Source organism: Ciconia boyciana, chromosome 13 (genome assembly GCF_034638445.1).
Source record: "Ciconia boyciana chromosome 13, ASM3463844v1, whole genome shotgun sequence".
Lineage (NCBI taxonomy): Eukaryota > Metazoa > Chordata > Aves > Ciconiiformes > Ciconiidae > Ciconia > Ciconia boyciana.
This window is the reverse complement of record NC_132946.1, coordinates 6,276,187-6,293,238: the sequence shown is the minus strand read 5'-3', so window position 1 is coordinate 6,293,238 and position 17,052 is coordinate 6,276,187. Positions and strand designations below refer to the sequence as shown.

At 48.4% G+C, this 17,052-nt stretch overlaps 1 protein-coding gene across 5 annotated transcripts in view; it reads right to left on the bottom strand.

Annotated features, from left to right (window-relative positions):
- Nucleotides 1–2,612: 2,612 nt before the first annotated feature.
- Nucleotides 2,613–17,052, bottom strand: part of MAD1L1 (mitotic arrest deficient 1 like 1) — a 378,641-nt gene continuing 364,201 nt past the window's right edge. For 4 of the 5 annotated variants that reach the window (XM_072878170.1, XM_072878172.1, XM_072878174.1 and 1 more), the window contains one exon: nt 2,613–3,745. In XM_072878170.1, the coding sequence (XP_072734271.1) occupies nt 3,587–3,745 (159 nt within the window). In that variant the 3' untranslated portion in view covers nt 2,613–3,586. The remainder of the gene's footprint in view (nt 3,746–17,052) is intronic. The other variant, XM_072878171.1, reaches the window with a different exon arrangement.

The following is a 17,052-nucleotide window of genomic DNA, read 5'->3' as shown; positions in this document are numbered from 1 at the left end:
TCCAGCCGGAGCCCTGCTGTGGCCAGGGGTGTGCAGAAAACCAGCGACTTCCCAGCCCCCAAGGTGGGGAGAGCCCGGGCCCAGGCTGCCACACGGCCTCCGGAGACGGCGTCAGTTGGCCAGCGGGAGAAGATGGCTTTTCTTAGTTTAGAAACTGTGGCTTCCCTTTCTGTCCGGCGCCGTTTCTTCCTCTCCATCCATCCCCAGCCCTGCTCCTGCCCTTCGCTCCCTAGGTACCCACCTCCATCGCAGCTTCATGCTCTCCCCCCGTTCTCCTTCCCTTCCTCCTACAGCATTACACGGAGATGATTCATAACCAACATCTATGAATCCCAAGCTTCTCATGGCTCATACCAAAAAGGTTTCTCTAGTCTCTTCTCAGGCATCACACACTTCCAGGACAACTCTCAGGCTCACACAAACAACACGCAACGATGCCAAAAGAGCCAGGAGACCCAAAGCTGGAGCAGAAGACTCCAGGTTCAGAGATGAGACCTTAGGAAAGGCATGCACTTTGCCATACCTGCCATAGCCAAGAGCTCTGCTGCTTTCAAGGATGGTATGGCAGTACTTGACAGCTCATTGCCCCTCTTTGGTATTTATATATGCACGCAGATGAAAAGGGTTGATGAGTAGAGGAGCAGGGCCTCCCATTCAGTTTGAGCAAAGGGAAGCTTCAGGCAACACTGCAAACAAGACAGTGCTCTGACACACATGGTCCCCCAGCCGTGCATTAATAAATCATATATTACAGCTTATAGCACATAAACCCAGCAAGCGTGCGTGGAGACCCAGCGAGCATACGCACACTTGTTAACACTCTCGCCTCTCCCCTCCAACCAACTGCAAATTTATTACCGATCTCCCAAGATTTTATAAAAAGATTTTCCACCGATGGGGCTGGAGCTTTGCAAGGGACAAGCCGAAGCCAGATGGGACTTGTGCCCCTACCACCTGGGTGGCTGAAGCCTGCTGTACCACCCGTGGCAACCAGGGTCTCTGCACTGCCCGGGGGGCTGCCCTGTGGAGGGGGCATGCGGGGGGGCAGCAACCACAGCGGCAGGGCTCTGCGATGGGCTGCTGAGCCCTGTGTAGCTCGGCATAGAAGGAGCAATCAATGAGAAATTCAGTGTCACAGTTACTCCTCACAGCTCTGTCACGGCTCAGACAAGCAGTATAATGATGGCGGCAGAGATGGGCGCTGCCGCGGCAGCAGGGTACAACCGTATGGGGCTTCATCCTGAATTTGGCGTTGGAACTGGAAACTGGGGAGTCTCTGCCCCTCTCCCCCATGCCCAACCGCAAGCCTGTGTCCCACGGGTGGACCAGGTGGCTTTGCAATGGTCATGCTTCCACATGAATGCTCCCAGGCCTCCATCAGCGAGCCTTAAGAGCTCCCAAAAGCCCTGGTTTTGCATAGCGCCCGGGACTGCTTGCTGTGCAACAGCATTATGCCATGAGCAGGGCAGGGATGCTGCTGGCCAAAGCAGGACGGTTACCCCAGCAGCTTCCCAAGCCACAAGCAGGGCCAGGCGCTGCACCACACCAGCACATCTGGCCAAGCACCCATCCTCACGACACACCTCTCCCAGCCGTGCTGCTGTATTAAACTTAGTTGAACAAATCAGTCTTGCTGGGAGAACGGGGTGCAGAGTGGTAATTCATCTGTCTCTCCTCCCCACCAAAGGCGTCTCGGAAGACTACTGTGTTTTCTACCCCAACTTATTATCCTTTCACTCTTGAGAGGCAACTTTCCAACGGGCAGAACGTGTTTTCCCTTGTCACTCTCCAGCATCGCTTCTCGCTTCACTCATGTTTTGCTAAGATAGAGGGTTTATTGTAAACTTATTAATTACTTCATTTCTCCTGCGAGGAGCCAGGAGAAAAATTTTCAGAGGCAGCCAGGATCTGCTATTGTGTTGGCGGAGGAGCCGAATGCGGCTGACGTCATGATTCATTTTCCCCATGACTGAGGAAGGCGACTCTCAGTGCCACGTCGCGCATATGAATCAGGCAGCGTTCCCCTGGCACAGCATGCCAGGCAATTCATCTTCCACCAGGACTTCTTCAAGCAGAAAACACCAAACTTTTGCTATTGCACTTCCCTGCAAAACCCTGCGGAGAGGAGGGTTGGGGAGATGGGGGCTGCAGCCTCCCCAGAGCACACGCTTGTCCCTCCAACAAGGATCTGTTGGGTCTGATCAGTTGGGTCTAGAGCAGCTGTTTTCCATGCCTGTAGACACATCAACAGGTCCCAGAGTGACACCAGCATGCATGGCCAACCCTGCAGCCACTGTGAGCATCTAAGCTAACTTTCTAGCCTGCTTACTGCTACCTTCTCTCCAAGCTTAGGAAGTATGCTCCTGCTGCTATCAAGAGGAAATCAATATACACAGAAGTTCATAACAAACTAATCTGGTTTACAGCACAAATGAGACTTACCTGGAAAAACTGAGATAATGATGTCTTCCCTTCTCAAAGCAGTACCAGCATCAGACCATTAATGGACGATTCGTTATCATGCTCTACATGTGGGAGAGCACAGGGGGAGCACAGCGTATATCCCAAATAAAGGGGAGCACAGCGTATATCCCAAATAAAGGAATCATACATCCAGTTTGGGAAGCAACACTTTATTCTTACGATAGAAGAGCTATATCCATTGTAACACAAAATGTCAGACTTCAGGGGGTGCTCCATCCTCCACGGAGGAGAGGAGGAGGGAGATGCCCAGCGAGGTGAGCAGGTACCCACAGGCTGGTGGCAGGCAGCAGGGTAAAGCCAGCAGCAGCGAGCACACCCCAAAGAGCTCCCTCCCACCTTCTGCAGTCCTGAGATAACCAAGAGCCCAAGAGTCTCGGTGAGGAACAAAAAGCATGCCAGTGACATCTGAGCACACCACACAACACAGGTGTCAACACAGGCACAGGGTCTTCACATGGCCCTTTATGCTTATGCTTGTCTGCTGAGTGATGGCAGACTCAGGTGACTGGGTATCTTGAAAATAATTTCAACCTGGTTGAGTGACAGGCTGTTTGCAAGAGCAGGAGGTATCCACAAAGAACCCTGCTACTCACGACTGATCCTTCCCCAGGTCCCTGCCCTCAGCGACCAAGCCCTTGGCTCCCATTAGGAGAGGACAACCATGGGGGCAGGAAGCGCCAGACTCCCGCGAGGCTTGTCTCTCTGCTGGGGCCTGGATTTGGGGGATCCTTTTGGGAAAAGCTGTGAACAGTGACGCTGTGGCTTCTCAAACCAGCAGTTCCCACCATCTTCCCAGAGATGCTGAGACAGTCTGGGGAGTGATGAACACTTCTCTCAGTTCAAAGGTGGAGCTTGGGTCTTGGCACAGGAGAGCGCTGGGATGGAGCTAGACTTGCCCTCCCACAGGAGGGAAAGGATGCTTTTCAGAAGAATTGGTGGGGTTTGGGAATCAGCATGAAAAAAGGGGGAAGAAGGAGTTCCCTGCAAAAGAGAAGCAACCCGATGCCACAAATTAAGTGTGGGAGGGGAGAATTTGTCCTCGCTACCTCAGGTGCGCTGCCCAGGGGTGCCCCACACCTGGCTGGTGGCTGGCGGTGGGATGCTAAGCGATGGTCTGGCGGCTGAAGAGGTCGAGGGTGAGGGCGCTGAGGAAGGCCGGGATGCTGTCCTGGCGAAGCAGGTGGAGTTCAATGAGCTCCCGGATGGTTCGTGAGAACTCAGTTTCCAGAAGCTGCATTTTTCCACCCGAGGAGCTGGAGGCCTGAGGGGAAGGAAGAACAAGCCCATTAATACAGCAGGGTTTTAATTCACCTCCCGTGATGCAGGGGAGAGCTAGCGGCATCGCCCTGAAGCCTCTTTCGGCAGGGATCCTCCTGTAATCAAGGACACGTTATCTCCTGCAGCGCAGGTGTTCGGCACACGGCGTAACGGGGCCGTTACCGAGTTGTGCATTTCCAGCGTCCCCACGCAGGACCCCTGTGTGAGCCTCCCCCAGTGACAAATGGTGCGGTGGGGAGATGAGCGGTTCGACCGTCCTGGAAAGAGGCTGCACGGGGGCCAGGCTGTGCCACCAGTGCAGGACCGGGGTGCCCACGTCGGGGTCACCGTCACCACCACCACCCGGGTCTCGGGTGGCAGGAGCTACGCGCAAGGGCTTTGTCTCCATGAAAACACTTATCCCTGAAGTCATTCTGCTTCTGTAGGGGGAAGCAGACCTGTTCCTAATTAACGTGACTCCTTCCCAACGAGCTGCTGATCCGCCCCGCATCCCTAAAGTGTTTCTGGATGTTTAAGTCAGCCCAGCAGCATATAGCCGAGAGCTCCACAGAAATTATTCCAGAGAAGCTCTCATGAAAATAAGGAAACTCAACATGTGGGAAGACATTACAAATCTCCTGTAACATATAAAACAAGCGAAAAAAAAAGCAAAATGCAAGAGAAATAAGGAATTCTTGAAGCCTCTCCTGCCCCCGGAGGCACGAAAGCTGCTTGTTTATTAATAAACAGCAAAACCATCACAGCGCGAATGCTAATTTTTTCCCCTGCCATTTTCCTCTTCAAAATGCTCCCGTTCCTAATTGCTCTGCAGCTCTGCTTCCCCTCGGAGCTGAGGCGGGGCAGCGCGGGCGGTGCTGGGCAGAGCTGGCATCCCCCCAGGGCGGGCAGGAGCGGGGCAGACCCCCACCCCAACGTACGGATGCCAAAAGCCAGAGCGGAGGATTGCCACGTGAAGGGAAAACGTGGCTTTACCTGCTAGGAGAGAAGGGAAGCGATAACGGCCAAGAGCCCTGGGGAACCCGCTTGTTTCCGGTTTTGTGTTCTCAGGAGCCTGATACATTTGATTATGAACTTTTCACGTGTGTGTCACTTCGGATCGCAAAGAGCGCAAGGTACCGAGGATGCCGCCATCGCCCCTAAGCCAGGCAGGGAAACTAAACAAGGTTTCCACGTGGAAAAGCAAATTAGCTTTTGTTTAAATCTTTTCCACTTTGGTTTGGTTGTTTTTCAGCAACTCCAAAGAATGTTCAGTGCTTTAATCCACTGCTTACTGGAGCTACCTGACTTGCTTTCTGCGCATCTGATGTACCACTGGGTCAGATCAAAGAGGCTAAGTAGGAAGAGGGCAGAGACGGCAGATGAAGCAGCCAGTTGGAGGCACAGGGAGGGACGTACACCCACCATCCATGTGACGCCAGAGGCACATGCAGCCGAGGCTGCAGCATAGCCAGGAGCCAGTACACGGGCTGGATGCTGTGAAAGCAGCACAGGTTTTGTTTTGCAAGTCCCCCCCGGGGGCGGATGGGAAGCGCTGGTTTCGGAGGAAGGTCCGAGTATTATGAATGCATCACTTGTGTCTCCAAAGTCAGTGGTGAATCGGATTCATCTAAAATGGGAATTCAAGCTCTGTATGAAATACACACTGCCTCCTTTGCAGATTTAAAACACTCTTTGGGCACAGAATTAATTTTCTAAGAATTTACAAGTAAATCCATTAATTGGTTTACTAGTTTAATTAATTAAAGCAAGTTCCTTAAGAAATTTAGCATCCAGTGCCAGACCATTTGCTTGTGTTTTATGATCTTGGAAACAGAGTAACATAAACGTTTTAAATTTCCTCTCTACTTTGAGCTCACTGGCATCGCATGTGAAGGCTACATTTAAATAATTTCTTTTTTATGAGATTAATGGTAATTTCTCTCTACTATTCTTCATAACCAAAGTTTCCCCCTTCAGCAAAGGCAGAAGAATAATGTTCAGGAAAGTTATGTGAACAAATACGTGCTTCTGAGAAGACTGTTATTTCCCACTGCGTTCAACAGGACCATGGTTTCTCTCAGTTGTCAGATGGTCAACAGAGGCACTGTCCTCCCCTCCGTGGTCTCCCTCTCCCCAGGAACTCCAAAAAATCAAAAAAACTCAAAAAGCTTCCAAAACCCAGACATCTCACCCAGGTTTCTTATGATCTCTTCTGCCACAGGAACAAGGCAAGAAGGCAGCCACTTGGAAAAAAGGCAATTCTTCCTCTGCCGGCAGATGTTTACATGCTAACTTTCAGGATGGATGCACTTGCAGTTCGGTTCATTCAATCTCACACTGCTTTTAAAAAAATTTAAAAACTTGGGTTTTTTTCTGAGAGTGTTTTAAAATTGCTATCGTTACCTTTCTTATTATTTGTTTTTATTGCTTTTTTTCTTCACCCATCTGTTCATAATGTAGTATAGACTGGGATACATAGATAGATTTGTTGCTTTGAGTTCAACAGCAGGAGTACCTTTGCAGCATGTGCTTTACAAATAAAGTGATTATATGAAATAATAGCAGTATGTTCCCATTAATTCACAGGATTTCTTTTCAAACGCCAGTCTGCACCCTGCCTGGTGCACCCGGCGAGCCACAGGCAGAGAGGGAAGTGCCGGAGTGGGTGGCGTGGGAGTGGGAGTGAGCAGGGGATCGCAGGGGTGTGCGGGAGCGAGGAGGGGGAGGACACCGGAGAGGATGCTCTGCTGAACGAACGCCGCAGGGTCTGGTTGTTTCACGCCATTTTGGATCAATGCAGAACATCCCTGCGACTCCAGCTCTAAAAACCAGATTTATGAAAGGTACAAAGATGAATTTTTTCTTACAGCGGTTCAAAGCTGTAAGGGTGCTTGAGTCCTCCTCTTCACAGTCATAGCTAGGATGACCTCCACTCATTTTTAATCATTTTTTAAATTAATAAAAAGTCTCAACCCTCAAAGAAAAACTCCTGGACACAATCCCTGCTAACAAGAGCTTGCAGTACATACCAACTATTTACACGAGACACTTGATGTAGTGCAATCACCATTCACCCCGGTGATGCATCCCCGGAAATTCAAAGTTTACATGAAGCCAAAAGCTTTCCAAGCCCATCTAGGTAGACAATGCCCAGCTGAGGAACCTAAACAAGTGTCATTGATCCACAGGGGGATCAGTCCATGAGTGGGAATGGGCCAAGAGAGACCAGAGCATATTCAAACCCAGCCCTAACTGCTCTGCGCCCAACACTATTGACACATCTTACTCAGAGCTACATCACTATAGTGTGTTGTTGCTTTTAAAGACAAGTGTGAAAGAAAAAGCATCAAGATTTAGAGTCAAACCAAACAGATGGGGTCGAAGGAAAAGCTGAGCCTGTGAGCACCTCCATCAGCCCCGTAGTCAATGCACAGAGGAGTCAATGCAACAGGAGACTTTGGGGACCACCATCACACTTCACTCCTCCTTTCCCCACTGCGCTGAGCCAGCCAAGTGCAGCGCTTCACCAGAGATGCAAATATTCCCCCTGCACCCCCAGGTTCCCTGAGCACCAAGCAGCCCCGGATGCTGAAGCTAAGTACTATGAGAATACCATCTCACAGGTGCTCTTTACATAGACCTATATTGGTTTCTTCTAATTCATGGAAAAAATCTGCCTGGCTCACTAAACTACTGAGATTCAGGTCTATGTTATGTTTTATTCAGATCTCAAATACTTGCAAAAGGAAGGATTCCAGCTTTCGCTAAGCTCCGTTGCCAGTTCAGTCTGATTTAAGGCCTGTCGGGACCTTTTCTGGAAAGGCAATGGAAATCAATCTTTGCCCCGTGTTACCGCACTCTTGGTTCTGCGGGGGGGTGGGGCTGCGACTCCTGCCATAGATTTGAAGGGTGACACCCCGTTTTTCTCCTCGCAGGCTGTGCTACCCCATAGAGCAATCAGATCAGCGGGCAGACTTCACTATATTGTAAAACACGAAGAAGACAGGTCTATTTACCACATGGCGACATAAACTTGCAGTAGCTGCTCCTGGATCTGCTCGGAGAAAGGAGCCGTTAGTACAATTGTTTTTCCACAAGAATCAAGATCAGCTGCCGCCTGCCAGAAGGAAACATCATAAATCTTCCTCTTAACCCTGGAAATTGGTAAATTATTCACGGCTTTATAGTTTAGATATACATATAAAAGTCTCTCAAATAACCTCCAGTGTGGTAGAAAAGTGAGTTCTTCTCTCCGACAGGGACTATCTCAGCAAGGAGCAGACAACGCAGAAGATGCAGAGGAGCAATAGGCATTCCCAAATGTCCCTGCTGGGGGATGGAGCTGAAGCTGGCCGGACGGGGTTGGTAATGCCGCAACATATGGACCATAGAGGCGACTCTATCAACTGTTGTCACTTCAGCGTAACAGATACAGGGCTTCTGACTGCACTGATTTTGCTGAGATGGCTCTTTGCCCCCATGCTGCTGTTGCACAGGAATGCTCCCTGACAGCCAAGTCCTAGCATTTACTTCTCCGCTTGTTCCACCAGCTGAGGTAGCTACATCAAAAGTGTGACGGTGTCTCCTTTGGTCATTTACAACCTAACATATGGTTCAGAAGTGCACTCTGAACTAGATACACCAATTTTTTAGGTTTTTTATGCCCTTCCTCTTCTCTCTGACATATTTTGGTACCTAAAACCAATGGATTCCCTAACTCTGGCTCCAAAAGTGCCATCAGCTATAAACTGGCATGCAATGTGACTTCAATCGTGCAAAGGATGCTTCTTGAAAAATACTGGTTGAGCATAAGACTCGGTGTCCTGTAGGCCTTCAGACTCTGGAATCAGACTGAAAAGAGGGTGGTTGCATGCCCCAAGGAGAAGGCTGACATGGGGATGTGGTATAATGAGAAAACATGGGGTAGAAATGCAGAAAAAGGGAGAAGAGGACTTCAGCATTCAATACAACCTGATAATCTCATCTAGGCTCCCTTTCCCATGAAAGGTTGGACCAGATGATCTTTCAAGGTCCCTTCCAGCCTGGGCTGTTCTATGATTTCAGCTTAAAGTAGGGATATTCTACCTCTCATTTCCACACCAAGAAAGCACAACTGCCTTCGGGGGTGCAATCCACGCAGGATGTGCACTCCTGCATCTTCAAACATACATGCGCAAGTGACGGAGGTGGAGTTTCCAAATGGTTTTGGTGAGCTGACAACAGTGATGGTGGAGCTTTGTGCCAGGCGCAGCAGGCAAGAGAGTTGTGGCTCAGCTTGGAACCCCAGTTCAAACACCTCCTCAAGTGTGAGGAAGGGTGAAGTCTAGGACTTTGGCAGGACTGCCAGAGTGGCTTTCCACCCCTTGGCACAGTCACAAGCCTTTGCTTTGCAGATGCCACTCGGCCGTGCTCTATGGTAGATGGTACTTTTCAAGGCTAAGATGTATTAGGGGTCAAAACGAGCAAGTGAATCATTGCCCAGTGACATTTACCCAGCGAATGTATTGTGGAGGCTCCTTCTCATCTGCTATGCTCCTTCCATAAATCACTGTCCATGCCGCGTCCCTACGCACAACTGCTCTGAATACACACGGCAAACAGCCCCGTGTGTGCCGAGGGAAGGGGCAACACAGCTTGACATCCGAGACTCCACACAGAGCTTCTCCCTGCTCTGTTCGGGTGCACAGGCTCCTCTGGCAATACAGGCCATGCTGTGGCCGTGCTCTCCTCTCCCTGCCCCAGTTCTTACTGCCATATCCCTTGTCCTTGTGTTCCCCACCCCACCTTGAAGCCCACTCTGACATGGGTTATGCACATCTCCCCACCAGATCGATTCCTTTGGCAATTTGCCTTCATCATTTGAATCCCTCAGACCTCCTCTTCGCGCAGGACAGTCACTCCCTCTTCCCCAACACCTTCCCCATCAGCAGAAGTCCTCAGGGCTGGCCGTGATGTCTGATCACCTCCCGAAACCTCCACAGCACTACCACCGGGTGCACCACAGAGCCTCTGCCACCAAGTGCCTTGAGCACACTGGTGGTCCTGACGGCCCCTCGCCACCCTCTTGACACCTTCCCCGCGGTGCCCACCGCCTACCTCGGCACCCATTAATACACATAAACCCTGTCACAGCCCAACAAACGTATATGAAAATATCTTTTAAGAAGCTGCTGTCTCTGACTTTTAAACGAGAAAATCCTTTTGTTTCTGCCTCTTGCTTCGGATGCTGAGATTTTTCTAAATGCCAAAGGCCGCCTTGCCCACATGCAGATGTTGAGGGGGGATGCAGAGATGCTGAGCAGGCTGGCACCCTCTCCCCAGCTCTGCAAAGCTGATAGATCACCACTATGGGTCACTCCGGACAGGCACACACGCACATGGGGCAGCCCACCAAGCACAGAGACAGCCAAAAAACTGGAGTGCCCAGCAAATATACAGGGAAAGCGCGTGTGTGTGTGTGTGTGTGTGTGTGCGCGCACATGTGGAAACTGCCTGCTGAAGTTATAACAGCCCAAACACGAGGTTTTGAGATCTAATTGCTCAAACTTGGCTCTCTCGGGTGATGATATCATTATCAAAATCCCCCAATTGAGTTACGTCTCACCAATCAATCTCTCCTAAGCATCACGCGCTGCTCAAATACCAGGTCCCCAGGTAGCCACTAAATCACTTTAATTAGAGGCTGTTCATTTAAAATTAGAGAAATATTAAAAAAACAAAAAACCAAATTGTACCACAAGATGTGCTTAGGGCTGGAAATATTTATGAGGTTATTTAGCAAACTGTTTACTGGTTTCCTCTTTTTTTTTTTGTGGTCACGGGCAGGGTTCAGCTGGCCTGACAGGTCGCCTGCCCAAGGTAGCTCTCGCAGGATGTGCAGCTCTTCATCAATCAATTCACCTACCTTTCACAAATGACCATTCCTTGTCTGTAGCAAAGTTTTCCCCCTTTAATATCCTCTTTGTAACCCAAAAGAGGAAGAGTACTTCTTTATAATAATTGCTTCTTGCCAAGACCTCTGACCTCCGTGTTGCCAGCTTGCTATATAAAGTGAATTTATGAGGCAGAGAAGGATGGATGCCTGTAAAGGGCCTTCCAGGAAATGTAATGAAAAAGCTGCTTTTAGCTGCTGAGCAAAGAAAAGCAAGCGCCTGGCAATGCCAAGAAGAAAATTGAAAGCTGGGGTGGGATAAGTGAGAAACAGCCCTGCGTGCACTGAGATTTATAGCAAACATTTCCTTTCTCTTTCTTATTATTCAACACTGAGATGAACCACAGCCCCACGATGTCTTCTGTGCAAGAGGTCAGCTCGTATACTTCCATCTTAATCAGAAACACGACCCAGGCACTATGCACACGAGCGACAGAAGTGATGGGGTCCTGGATGCTGCACCAGCTCAGCAGCAAAGAAACACAGAGTGGGGCGTATTGCATAGCAGTGAGTTTCTCCCTACAGCTACGTGTTTTGATCTATGCGAGCTCTCCTGTACCTGATGTAAAAAGATGAAAAATGTAAAAAAGAGCAGAGATGTGCTGAAGCACCTGCACCCCTCTCAATAGGGAAAACTGGTTGGTGTTAATCCTGGGGGACGGTGCTCTGCGCAGTTGAGGGCAAATCAGCATCTTCTCTAAAAAGGTTTCTCCTACAGGTTAATGCCCTTTAGACTGTCAAATGCGAAGCCATAAAAATAAGATCAAAGCCTTTAAAATAAGGGAAGCATATTTTTTGATTCATACTATTACTATTTTATATCTGAATATTCCTATAGAGCTTTTCATCCTGGAAGATAGGTCTTTGAACTGCTGTGATTTCACCTATCACTGAGGAGCAACCCCCGGGGTAAAATGTGACAGCTATTATCAGGGTGCATTAATGTTACTCAACAGTTCAGGACAGACAGAGACAAATATATCCAATTTAAATCATAGGTTTGAAGAACTACTGCTCAGTGTGGATTAATACCCATGCATTTTCCAAAAGTGCTTTGAGAGTTTTAAAGGACAAGTATTGAAACTAAAATTCCCTGTCTCATCTGTAGGATGCATTCAGCCTCCCACCATTATGCTGTAACTTGAACATCAGTATTGTCAAAGAGGGAAGAGGGTAACATAAATGATTCACCCGTAGCATCTACTTTTGCATCCACAGATTTTGATGGGGATCTCCAAACCAACTAGCAAGGAGACTCACCCTGCGGAGATTTGTTCAGGTGAAACCTAGAAATGGTTCAGCTGAATACAAGACCAGTGAGACTAAATCACAGCAGACTATTCACATCACAGAGAAAGGAAAACTGCATGGGATGTCCACTTTAAACTAATACTAGCAGCTGGCTGTAAGCCAGAGCTTGAGATCCTAAATTACAACTTTTTAACAGGCCTCAGGACTGCTAAATAATGTTCACCACCAAATATGTTTATAAACATCAACCATGAAGGAGTGTAGATGAGAGCAAGGCACAGGGCTCACAGAATTTTTCCAACCCCATCCTAAAAAAATCCAAATTATGAAATTAAGCCTTGAAAGCCAATACCTCGTTAAAAGGCTCAGGATCTTTACAAGTCAGCATCTTTTCTTGACATACGGGGAAGCCATGCTGATCCCCCAGCCACAAGTATCTCTGACCTACAGTGAAGCCCTTCAGAAAAAGCAGCCAAACATACATTATCCCAACTGCTGTCACAACCACGTGCTGCAGATCTGGACCGCTCCAGCACCCAGGCTGCAGCTTTCCAACCATCTGTGAGGTGACCGTATTGGACTGGTCAAGCTGCAGAGTGAGTAGCTAACAAGCATTAACAACATCTAGCCCATGTGTTCTGTCTAGTAAAATGCCAACCCATCTGTCTGTAACATTAGTGACTCCATAGAAGCCATATGCAGGAGAGACATAAATTAGGGAGAGAAAAATCTCCCGTTACTTTCTCTGAAATGACTCTGCAGTTGTAGCCCACCATGCTAGGGACTGGGTATTACTTAAGTTCTGTTTTCCCAGCCAAATCACAGCCTCACGTAAGCTCTCCAGCCCTGCTGGGGCAGTTTCTGGCCTGTGCCTGGCCCCAATGAACGTGGTGGCTTGGCACAAAGGCAAAAGTAGGTGCAACTCAAACCAGGTCCCAAACCTCTCTCCCAGGAAAGCCAGAAACAGATGGACAACTTCAGGGAGATACCAGGAACTGGCAAATGAACCCAGTGCACAAGAATCCCTTGTTTAGACAGGGAACTCATCTCGTTAACCAGCCAAGTTGCTTATCACATTCCTCTCCATCTCCCTTGCTGGGAGGAGAGCTGGAAGCAACAGAGAAGCAGAAAACCAAGAACATGGACTTTCTGGAACATGAGAAGGAAGCACCTATGAGAGAAATGCAAAAAAATCATCTGTGTGGGCTTTAATTAAGACGGCCTGGCTCCCAAAGCGGGGAGATGCTCCACTTGTGAACTGCAGCTGTGAGTGCGAGGTCTATAAGAGAACATGAGCAGCTAAGTTTGCAAAACCCTACATCGACGAGACACGGCTGGAACCACAGTGAATTTTGATGGCAACTTTTTGCAAGCTGCCGCGTTGCCAGGGAGATAGGCATCCGCTCCCCGGAGCGAACCACCACTCACCAACAGGCAGAACTTGCTGTAGTCTTCACCGCTCACTGAGTCACACCAGGCATGCGCTGTTCCTCTGCTTAGCTGCTTCTGTATCATGCTCCTGCCAGGGGCCTCTATTTTCCCTTCTCCGGATTAGAGCAAATAAGCAGGAAAACTCAAGACTCACCCCAGCTGAAGTGCCTGTACATGACACAGGGTGGAAGTAAGTCATACAGACTTCAGGACTCACCAGCTGCCAACTGGAAAAGAACCCCCTCGTTTGGGAGCTGGGCATCTAGTTTTGCAAGAGACGGAGGTTGAGTGTGCGCTGGAATGGTTAAATGAGCAGATTACACACGCCCGTGAGGCACGTCTCACTGGAGCGACTGCTACTCTGCGATACAGCAGACACCAGAGTGTGATTAATACGTTTATTCTCCTCATCTTTTTGGTATCCTTCTGGAAGTCTTGTCATGAGCAGGGCGGAACGGAAAGCTAAAGAACCGAACAAGAAGATCCTGTGACCAATAATGGCTCAAGAGACCATAAGTGATGAACTTAACGACAAGCAGACAATTAGACCTTAGATATGTGGCTGAAGGATGGGACAGTATATGGAGCATGCCTGTTCCCGGCTCATTGAGTTTGCAAGGCTTGTGGGAGAAGGAGTAACAGATGGACCTGATGGCAGATTACAGCTGAAATTCTCACCATGTTTATTCATTACCCTCTTCCAGCTCTTGTTTGTCATAGTCTGGCACCCCGGGCTAAAATGCAGGTTTAAGCCTTACATCAAGGAAATTGGTGACACAAATTAGTCACCCCTGTGCAGAGCCGGTGCTCTGCATTACAGTGCTACAGAGACCAAAGCCACCACTCGACTAGGAGCAAGAAGAACTGGTCAATAATTACCTCTTCCTACGGGACTGTGTGCCTCGCTTATAGTTACGATCTGCCAAAGTGGAATTTAAGTGTTGGCTTTGGAAATAACAATAGTTGCTGTTGCAACATCAATAACCAAATTTCACAATCTTAGCGTGAGTTGAGGAAGGTGCTTTTATTGCTCTTGCTTTTTTGCTGGCTCACATTTTCTTCGTTTTTTTTCATTTGAAATCGCTGTCATCAGCATGACTGTCAACAAGACCAAAGTGAGCCTGAGTTGTCACTACCCAGAAAGTCAAAGAAGGAAAGGAAAGTTGATTTTGAACATGCAAAATGTTCTTCTTGTGTCTTCAAGAATGTGTTTTAACCCTTAAAAGCTCACAACCCCCCTGTGGGGAAGCACATTTCTGAGACTGTGTCTATAGCCACAAGTCAAGATTTATACTGGGGGAGAAGATGTCATTATTTTAAAAATGTCACCATTCCTTTCTCAACTTCAAGACTTTTGAGTGCATGGAGCTGGTGGTTACCAGTAGCTATATTTGTGTAGTTACTCAACCAGACAGGTAGTCCATGGGCAGGAAAAACTGAAGACCAAGATAGTAAGGAAACCAGTCAACTGGCCTGTGCAGGTTGGGTATATTCTGCTTTCAAGAAATAGGCTTTTAATGGTAAACCCAGTGTGAAACAAAGACTCACAGGACTCCTCTCTCCTTGAGCAGATCTGATCTCACTGTAAGAAGGAAGCCCACAGCTGAAGAGACAGAGGTTGCAGCTAAGGAGTGAATAAGTAGGAAGATTTCAGTATTCAGTGAAAAAGGAAAAGAAATTCCACTGTTCCCCTCGAGGGGACACTCAGGCCTTTGGGCTACAATGCATTTGCTGAAAGCTTCTGCTGTTGCTGCCTGTGCTGTCATTTGGCACTAACCTCCAAGTGCAAGACAGCGCTGCTGGTTCTCATGTCTGGATGAACATGCTCCTCTTCCCGTAGGGAAAAGGAGAGGTTTTCTATTTAGTGAATGCACCATGTTCGAGCAACCTCCGAGGAATCTGCCTCGGGCCCTGGCCCTTCCCATCTGACACACATCTGACTGGTTGTCTCTTCCTGCTGGTGTTCTCCCACTGATGTGCTGCCATCCGCCAGTCAGCTCCTTTCGCTGGAGGTGCAGCGGGGGGAAAAGATTTATGCAGACACCATGTATGCAATTATGAAAACAGAAGACAAGACACCCGGATATCACACAAATCGATGCATTTTTGCTGGCAGGCTTTTTGCATGATCCAGTAACAGCTGTCATGCTCCAGCCTCTCTCATCTGAGCTCTGCTACCACTTCAGCATCCTTCCACATCCTTTCAGAGGGCTTTCTTCCCTTCCCTTGTGCAGCTTGCTCCAGATGCCACAGCAAAGCAGGCAGTAGCACGGGATGCAAAGGGGAGACAGCATGATTGGTTTTCATAGCAGCATTAAAATGTAATGTTCACTTCTTTAGGCAAGATGCCGCTAATTAGCAATGACCTCGAGGCAACCAAGCTGCTCAACCAGCAATCTCTCCCACTCTCGAGCTCTTTAAAATTTGCCCTTTTCCTGTGCCAAGTCTTTCGGCAATCTTCCCGAAAGCCCACTAGCGATCTGCAGACATACACATATGTTGTCCAGCGTCTTCTGGAGAAAGGTGGTGGTGGGGAGTTGGTATGGAGCTTGGGCTTCATATCTTCTCCAACCACGTCCCCCACCCTGCATAACGTTAAGGGAAGGAAAGGACATGCCTACAAGTTTCCCTGCCAGATCAGCTCCTGCTGTGAACTTCGCAGCCCGGGAGCCTTTTCGTCCCACATCCTCCTGTTTTTCATCACTCCACGCTTATGTTTGCTTTTGTAAATAGATTTAACCTTTCTAAAATTAACAGCAGAAGAGAACTTCTTTTGGCAGAAAATCAGCTTTAGAAAGATGGAGGAATATAACATTTTCCAAACATTTGAAAACCACAGACTAAAGATATGTGTTAGTCTCTCCAGTGCATGCTGTTTTTGCTCATTATTCTGAATGTTAATACATTAATAGATCCTCTCCTGATTAACGGCTGTACTAGGCTCTCTTTCTAGGAACACATATGGTTCCTCCTTGCCACAATATTGGAATAGAGAGCCAAAATATTTAAACAGTGACACTAATAAAAGATTTTATCCCCCCCACCCCGATGTAAATAACTAAGGCTGGAGCCAACCCTTAGCTCTAAATGGTTCTTATCTTTCAAAAAGTTCTTAACCAAATCTGAACATACTGGCTGAGGCCCATTTGAAGTAATTGGGCTGTCTGTGGTTACAACACTGCAGCAATAAAGCCACCATCTAATATTCACTCACCCTGCAGGATGCTCTGCATCTGGCTGAAAGGAGCACATACTATTTGGGGATGTAATGAAATGAGACTAGTAAAGCTAGGCGTGTGCCTGTGTGGGCTGGTTCTACCTGCAGGGGTAGAGGAAGATCCAGGATGCTGCATGCAAGGAGCAGGAACAGTTTTCTTCCCCCACACCTGCAAGGTCCAAGTACAGCCCTGAACTAAGATGATTTTTTTGGGGGGGACTCCAAACACTTCTCTCCCAGCTGTCTGCACTTGGTAGCATTCATCTCACCTGCTGAAGGACATGGGAATTACCCAGCACACAACTCAGAAAGTATGGTGAAAAATTCTGGTAGAGGATATTAGGCTTGTCTTGAGCTGTAGGTCGATCGCCAGTGCACAATTGCCTAAAAGATCTCTTCCTCCCTTATTTTTTCCCATGCTATGCCACTACCTTTTCTCTCTGCCATAGGTGCTGTACGAATCCTACCTGTCTAATGCCAT